Source organism: Ciconia boyciana, chromosome 22, assembly GCF_034638445.1.
Source record: "Ciconia boyciana chromosome 22, ASM3463844v1, whole genome shotgun sequence".
NCBI lineage: Eukaryota > Metazoa > Chordata > Aves > Ciconiiformes > Ciconiidae > Ciconia > Ciconia boyciana.
In genome coordinates, this window is record NC_132955.1 from 6501501 (window position 1) to 6509657 (window position 8157).

At 57.5% G+C, this 8157-nt stretch overlaps 1 protein-coding gene across 1 annotated transcript; it reads left to right on the top strand.

The window, feature by feature from the left end:
- The first annotated feature begins 2436 nt into the window (after window positions 1–2436).
- Window positions 2437–7198, top strand: LOC140662408 (uncharacterized). Its single transcript, XM_072885836.1, has 5 exons — window positions 2437–2864; window positions 3318–3465; window positions 4728–5017; window positions 5906–6298; window positions 7059–7198. The coding sequence occupies exons 1-4, from the start codon at window positions 2804–2806 to the stop codon at window positions 6256–6258; spliced, it is 852 nt and encodes a 283-aa protein (XP_072741937.1). The 5' UTR covers window positions 2437–2803; the 3' UTR covers window positions 6259–6298; window positions 7059–7198.
- Window positions 7199–8157: the final 959 nt, after the last annotated feature.

Below are 8157 nucleotides of genomic sequence, written 5' to 3' on the forward strand. Positions count from 1 at the left end.
CACAGCACTCCAGGTGTGGCCTCACCAGTGCTGAGTAGGGGGGAAGGACCATCTCCCTCGACCTGCTGGCAAAACTCTTCCTGGTGCCACCCAGGATACCATTTGCCACTCTGGTGCGTTAGCCTTGAGTGGCTGCCAGATGCCCACCAAGCTGCTCTCTCAATCCCCTTCTACAATGGAACGGGGGAGAAAAAGAAGATTTAAAATGTATGAGTCAAAATAAAGGCAGGTAGATGGCTTACAAATCACAGGAAAACAGACATGGGGAAAAGTAATGTATTGCCAATCAAAAATAGAGTAATGAGAAACAACAACAAAAATAAGAAATCGTCCCCTCATTCCTCCTTCTTCCCAGGCTCAATTTCATTCCTTCATTCCCAAATTTCTACCTCCTCCTCGCCCCAAGCAGCACAAGGAGATGGGGAAGGGGGGTTGGGGTCAGTTCATAAGACTTCATCGCTGCCACTCCTTTCTCCTCACACTTTTCCCCTGCTCTGGTGTGGGGTCCCTCCCACAGTATACAGTCCTTCATGAACTGCTCCAGCGTGGGTCCTCTCCATGGGGTACATTCCTTCAGGAACACACTGCTCCAGCATGGGCCCCCCAATGGGTTGCTGTCCCTGCCAGAAAACCTCTTCCTGCCTGGGCTCTCTGTGTGCACCAGCTTCCTTCAGGGCACATCTAACTGCTGCAGCGTGGGGTCCTCCATGGGCTGCAGTGTGGATGTCTCTTCTGACGTAGGCTTCCCTGGGCTGCAGGGGACAACCTGTTTCACCATGGTGTTCTCCACGGGCTGCAGGGGAACCTCTGCTCTGGCCCCTGGAGCACGTCCTTCCCCTCCTTCTTCACTGACCTTGGTGTCTGCAGGGTTCTTTATCTCACAGTTTTTCTTACTTTTCTCTCTCACAGCCGTTGTGCAGCATTTTTTACCTTGTTGTGGTGTTATCACAGAGGTGCCATGGGCTTAGCTGATTGGCTCAGCTTTGGCCAGCAGTGGATCTTTTTTGGAGCTGGCTGGAATGAGCCATGTCCAATGCAGGGGCAGCCCTGGTCTCCTCTCCCAGAGGCCACCCGTACAGCCTGCCCTGCTTCCAAAACCTTGCCACATCGATCCAATAGAGCCGCAAGGTCACATTGCTGGCTCATGTTCATCTTGGGGTCCAGAAGGAGCCTTAGGGCCTTTCCGGGTAGATGGCCCCCAGCGCATACTGCTACGTGGCGTTGTTCCTCCCAGGTACTAGTTCCTTTCCCTTGTGTTGTGGGTTAACCCCAACAGGCAGCTAAGCACCGCATAGCCGCTGACTCACTGCCCCCTCGGCAGGATGGGGGAGAGAACTGGAAAGGTAAAAGAGAAAACTCATGGGTTGAGATCAAGACAGTTTAACAGGTGAAGAGAAAGGTGCATGCACAAGCCAAGTGAAATATGGCATTCATTCCCTACTTCCCATCTGCAGGCAGGTGTTTAGCCATTTGCAGGACAGCAGGGCTTCCTCTCGCATAACGGGTACTTGGGAAGACAAATGCTGTAACTCCAAACGACTCCCTTCCCTCCTTCTTTCGCTGAGTCTTATTGCTGAGAATGGCGTCATATGCTGTGGAATATTCCTTTGCTCAGTTGGGGGCAGCTGTCCTGGCTGCGTACCCTCTCAGCTTATTGCCCACCCCCAGCATACTCACTGGTGAGGCAGCGTGCGAAACAGAAAAGGCCTTGACGCTGTGTGAGCACTGCTGAGCAGGAGGTTAAACATCCCTGCGTCATCAGCACTGTTTTGCTCACAAATTAAAAAACCTAGCACCATGCGAGTTACGATGAAGAAAACTAACTCTATCCCAGCCAAACCCTGTACACCTTGTTGAACTGCCTGAAGTTCCTGTCGGCCCATTTCTCCAGCCTGCCGAGGTCCCTCTGGATGGCAGCCCAAGCCTGTGGTGTTGCAGCCCCTCCTCCCTGTTTTGTTTCATCAAGAAAATTGCTGGGCATGCTCTTTATTCCATCCTCGAGGTCATGGCTGAAGCTGTTAAAGAGGACTGGACCCACTACAGACCCTTGGGGTACATGGCGAGATACTGGCCTCCAACTAGACTTCATGTCACTGCTCACCACGCTTGGGGACCAGCTGTGTGTCCAGTGTTCAGTGTGGGAAAGAACAGTCTGCAAGAAATGGGAGGGATGATCAGGGGCTTGCGAGGGTGCGGTGGTGCTGGGGAAGAGGGAGCTCTGCGATGCAGAAAGGAGAAGTGTGAGGCAAGGGGAAGGAGCAGGAGTCGTTTTTCCACCGCGTATCTTGGTGGTCCCTGCGGGCAGGGGATGGGAGTGAGGCCAGGGCGGGCTGGGGGTGCGGGGCACGGGGAGGGTCCTGCGAGGGGACGCTGCGGGCCCACAGCCCGACCCTGGCGCTGGGGCTGGCCTGGGGCTGGGGCTGAGGCCGGCTGCGCCTGGCCGAGGCGCCGACTCCCTTCCGCAGGGCTCGGCAGGGCGACAAGCCGGGACAGCGCCGGAGCCGCGCTGGAGGCCAAGGGCCAGGAGCCTTCGTCTGCCGGGGCGCCGGGCTCCTCCTCTGCCCGAGACCCTGCCCCGCGTCCCGCCCCGCGGCCCCGCTTCTCCTCCCCCGGAGGGACCGCGGCACCGGGGGGCCGGGCCGGGCCGGGCCGGGTCTGTTGGGGCGGGCAGAGGCGTCGGCGCTGCCGCGGCGAGGGGCCGAGCCGGCGGGGCGGGCAGGAGCGGGCCCGAGCGCGGCTGCGCTCGGCTCCTGTGCGGCTGCTGCCGGGCGCCTGGTCCCGGCCGGCCCCGGCGCGGCAGGGCATGATGGCGCCCGGGCTGGGGCCGTGGCTCCTGGCCTTGTCCTTGGCCGCGGGGCCGGCAGGTGAGAGCCGGGCGGGGAGGGCAGCGAGCCCGGGGCTGGGCCCGGGGCTGGGGCTGCCCGCGGGCGGCCCTGCCCGTCGCGGGGCCGCGGGGCTGCGGCTGCTCCCGCGCCGGGCGCGCTGTTGGCCTGGCGCTCGCCTTCCTTGGCGGGGAAGCGGGGAGCGGGTGGCGCGGGCGGGAGAGGGAGAGGGGAAGGCAGAGGCAGAGGCAGAGGCAGAGGCAGAGGCAGAGGCAGAGGGAGGCTTTCGGGCAGCCGGTCGGCCGGAGTGTCGGGAGCAGGCGCGGCTGAGCCCCGAGCAGGGCAGGCGGGGCATTGCCCCGGGCGCGGGGGTTTGCCGGCAGAGAGGGGGGTGTGGGCTGTCGCTGTGTCGGGGCGGGGGGCGCCGGGGCGGCGGGGGAACGTCCTCGGGCCGTGGGCGCGCCCTGCCCGGCTGCCCGCGCTCTCCGTCCGCAGGGGTGTGGGCGCAGCTGAGGCTGGTGGAGGCCGGCGGAGGGCTGCGAGTGCCCGGGGACTCCGTGCTCCTCTCCTGCCGGGGGTCCGGCTTCACCTTCGAGAATTATGAAGTTCTGTGGTACCGTCAGGCACCCGGTGGCAGTCTCGAGTGGGTGTCCTACATCAGCCAAACCTCGGGTAGTACAAAGGAGTACGGGCCAGCAGTGGAGGGTCGAGCCACGGCGTCCCGGGACAATTCCCAGTCCGAGTCATCTCTGTCCCTGCATGCCCTGCACCCCCGGGACTCTGCCCGCTACTTCTGTGCCGTTCCCACGGGGACAGGAAATTCAGCTGTGCTTTAACACAAACCTCCTGCCAGGGTCCCAGCTTTGGGCTTCAGGGCTGGAAAGAGGCAAGTCCCACAGTTGTTCAGGGCTGCTCTCAGTGAGTCATGTTGTTACATCCAACAGTTTGGTTCTGTCAGGGATGTCCTACCTTTTTCTGTCCCCATATGAGTTCTACCCCTTTTGCTTGCCTTCTTCCCATGTCTCACACCAGTCCTCACTCCTCTCACACTCCAAAACCGCTTCACCTGTGGAAACAACTTTTGCTGTTTCCATCGTTTCCCGGTAGCGTGGGTACCCAGTCACGGCCCAGCTGGTGAGGTGTGTGAATAGCCCTGCTCTGGTTTTGGGCGCAGATCAGGTCAACTCAGTCCAGCCCACAAGTTTTGCTGTCTGAGGAGCAAGCAGAGGAAATAGGGAGTAGATGAAGTGATTGCTTCACTACTCCACCATTCACTTCCAAAAATGGTGGAGTAGATGAAGTGATTGCTTGAGCTGTTGCTGCCTGTTCATCCTTGTCTCCCAGGGTTGCAGTTGCCCTTCCTCAGGTGCAGACAGAGGCCTCTGGCCCCGTGGTAGGGAAGGTCTCAGAGTCTCTGACGCTTACCTGCCACATCTCTGGTGTACCCATCACTGACAGCAGCTACGCTTGGGACTGGATCCGTCAGACTCCTGGCAGACACCTGCAGCATATCGTGGTGCAGTATCCTTTCACAGGACTCCAGCACATTGCTTCATCCTTCCAGACCCGAGTCAGCAGCTCTGCAGACCCCTCCAGGAACCAGCTGTTGCTGGAATTGCTCTTGCCATCAGCTGCAGACACAGCCACCTATTTCTGCAGCAGCAGAGAGCTGGGAAAGGGCAGAGTGCTTGAAACACAGGCAGGGCCAGGGCAGAAAAAGAAGGAGGGGGTTTAAATCCAGGCAGGTCTTTTGTGGTTGGCTGCAAGAAGGCTTCTCAGGACTAGTCTGGGCTGGCTTTCCTGGAAAGGGGCACAGTGGTGCTGCAGCAGAAGCAGCAGCAGCAGTCTCCCACAAGCACCCACAAAAGCAGGAACATGTTGTTAACCTTCTTCCTTCCTTCTCAGTCTCTCCCACAGGCAGAAAGTGACAGGGAAAGAGCTTTGCACAACCTGCCACCCCCAGGGCCAGCTCCACAGTCCCGGCAGCACCCTGCTGTTCTTCCTCGGGGGAAGGTCCAGCGTGGTTCTAGAGACACACATCACCTTTTGCCCACCAGAGGTTTTCCTGCCGAGCAAGCAGCTCCGTTATTGCACCCTGCAGGGTGAGAGACACCCGGGAGTGCACCAACAGCTTCAGCTTCTTCTGCTCCTCCAGCCCCCGCTTCTCGCCTTCACTGTTGTCATAGACCGAGGGAGTGAGTAGGAGGGACTAGGAGTGACTGCAGTGACAGAGGCACAGACAGGGAAGATGTGGGCAGAGCTGTTGTGCAGGCAGAGAGAAGGTGGAGAGAGGCGAGACAGGGCGGGCCTGGCCATGTGGACTGGCCTGTGCGTGGGCTTATTGCCCATTGTAGGTAAGTGAGAGGAAGGGGTGATGCCCCCCCAGGAACAGAGCATGCCCCTGTGCTCTGCACGGCTCTGTGGAGCTGTGCTGACCGCTTGCAGCCTGACCTGTCCCCTGGCTCTACCTCCCCAGCCATCCCTGCAGAGCACAGTGGGAACAGCCCTCCTCCTCTACTAGCCGTGAGTTAGGCACCTCCATCCAGCCTGCCTCCTCTGCAGTGTGGGGACAGGCAGGGCACCTGCCTGCTTCTCCCACATCTTGGGGCCTTCATGCTTTGCTTTTGGAATGGACACTCTGCTCATGGGGCACTGAGCCCCACATTGCAGTCTGAGGATGCAAAGCAAGACCAGGTTGAGGATGGCAGTGTAGGGCCCAAGCCCCACTTGCCTGTGAGAGGTCCTTGTCCCTCCTATGCTCATTCAGAGCGGTTTCAGGGACAGGAGAGTGGGTTCCTCAGCATCCCAGCTTGGCAAAGACAACGGGATTTGTCCCCCATGGTGCAAAACCTTCCTGCTTCGAAAGGGAAAATCAGAAAAAGGGAGGAAAATGTGGTGTCTCCTTCCTCATGAGCCCTGATTCGTGGTACCAGCTCTATTCCTCTTCTCACATTTGTCAGCTGGGTTCAGAGGGAAGGATGTAGTGCTCCCACTAGTTCAGTGCCATCACAATGCCCCCACCAGCGTTGCCCTTCACTTTGCTGAGTCTTGGAGTGACAACGGCTTTTTCTTCCTCTCTGTAGCAGTCTCTGGCCAGGTGGCCTTGGAGCAACGCATCAGGGAACTGGCTGTGCGAGAGGGAGATGGAGTCACCTTCCAGTGCAGCATGAGTGGAGACAGTATGAGCAGGTACTACACGTTCTGGTACCGGCAGCGGCCACGTGGCACTCTGGACTGGATTTACGAGGCAGGTGATGCCTATGGAGAAGGTTTCCAGGATCGCTTTAAGGGAACAGTGGAGAGCTCCCAGAACAGATTCACACTGCAGATGCAGGCAGCAAAGCAAGGGGATGAGGCCGTGTATTACTGTGGTGCTGGGCTCACCCTGGAGCAGCTGTGCAGCAGAGTGGACCAAAACCCAACTGACAGGGAATAAAGATCTCTCTGTATTTCTTTCCAGCAGCTGCTAACCAGAGGTTGGTGTCACACAATGGCAGGTGCAGGAAACAGACCTTTGGCGTGCTTGCAGTACAAGGCAGCGAAGAGAAGTGTGGCTGAAGGGCTGAGACCATTTATGATGCAGGTGGATCTACTGTGGGAACTTGAGAGGCTGTATGCTGAAGTGCAGGTTATTGCACGTTGCCTGGGCTCCTGTCCAGCATGGCCCAGTTTTTCCTCCATGGCTTGGTTGCAGAGCTATGGGATCATGGAGATGCGGTGTGGTCGCTTACAGGAGTACTGTAGTGGATGGAGCCAGGCTGTTTAGGAAAGACAGAGGGCAGGTCAGCATGGGTGACATTGTGGTGGGCGGCTGCTACAGATCACGTGATCAGGAAGAAGAAGTAGACAAGGTGTGGTGGGTTGACCTGGTCTGGCCACCAGGTGCCCACCAAGCCGCTCTATCAGTCCCCCTCGTCAACTGGTCAGGGCGAAAAAATACAATGAAAGGCTTATGAGTGGAGATAGGCTCAGTGAGATGACTGAGCAACTACCGTCACAGGCAAACCAGACTTGACTTGGGGAAGTTAATTTAATTTATTGCTAATGAAATCTGAGTAGCATAATGAGAAATAAGAACAAATCTAAGAACACCTTCCTGCCAGTCCTCCCTTCTTCCCATGCTCAACTTCACTCCCGAATTTGCTACCTCCTCTCCCCGAGCAGCACAGGGTGACAGGGAATGGGGGTTGCGGTCAGTTCATAACACCTCTTGTCTGCTATTCCTTCCTTCTCAAGCTCTTCCCTGCTCCAGCGTGGGGTCCTACCCATGGGAGGCAGTTCTTCATGAACTTCTCCAGTGTGGGTCCTTCCCATGGGCTGCAGTTCCTCACAAACTCCTCCAGCATGCGTCCTTTCTATGGCGTGCAGTCCTTCAGGACCAGACCACTGCAGTGTGGGTCCCCTGCGGGGCACAGGTCCTCCTAGAAAACCTGCTCCAGCGTGGGCTCCTCTCCACAAGACCACAGTCCCTGCCGGGATCCTGCTCCAGTGTGAGCTCTCCATGGGTCACAGCTTCCTTCAAGGGTACATCTGCTTGCTCTGGAGTGGGGTCCTCGATGGGCTTCAGGGTGGATATCTGCTCCACTGTGGACATCCATGGGTTTCAGAGGGACAACCTGTGTCACCATGGTCTTCACCACAGGCTGCAGCGGAATCTCTGCTCCAGTGCCTGGAGCGCATCTCCCCGTCCTTCCTCCCTGGCAGTCAGCATGGGTTTGTGAAGTGGAACTCATGCTTAACCAAATTTCAAGCCTTCTATAATAAGATGATTGATCTTGGTGAATCTCTGAGAGAGTGGACGTTGTGCATTCTGAATTAAGTTATGCTTTCAGCACTGACTTGCCTGGAAACATTGGAGACAAAGCTGCTTATTATGGACTAGATAAGTGCTCAGTGGCATGTTCCTTGCTCCAGCCTTTCCCCTGGACTCTGGGACCTGGGATCCCTGAAGGCTGGTCTTGCTAGTACGGACTGAGGTGAGTAAGGCATTCAGTACCACAGCCCTTTTCCATGTCCTGTGTCACCAGGTCCCCACCCCATTCATCAGTGGGCCTGCATGTTCCCTAGCCTTGTTTATGCATGCAGCACTCCTTGATCCAGTGGTCACTTTAGCATTAGTATCAAGTCCTCTTGAAGCCTTAGGCGGCAAACTCTGAACTTTCACCCAGATCCATGCACTGAACCATGCACTGAACACCCAACCATGAAAGGAGCTTTTACTTGGCTACACGAAGGAAGGCCCCTGAAACCGGTGCAAACCAGAAAGAGAAGGAGGCTTCAACCTTAGCAGAAGCTGCAACCTTAGAGAGAAGAGAAGAATCGGCCCGCTTAGAGA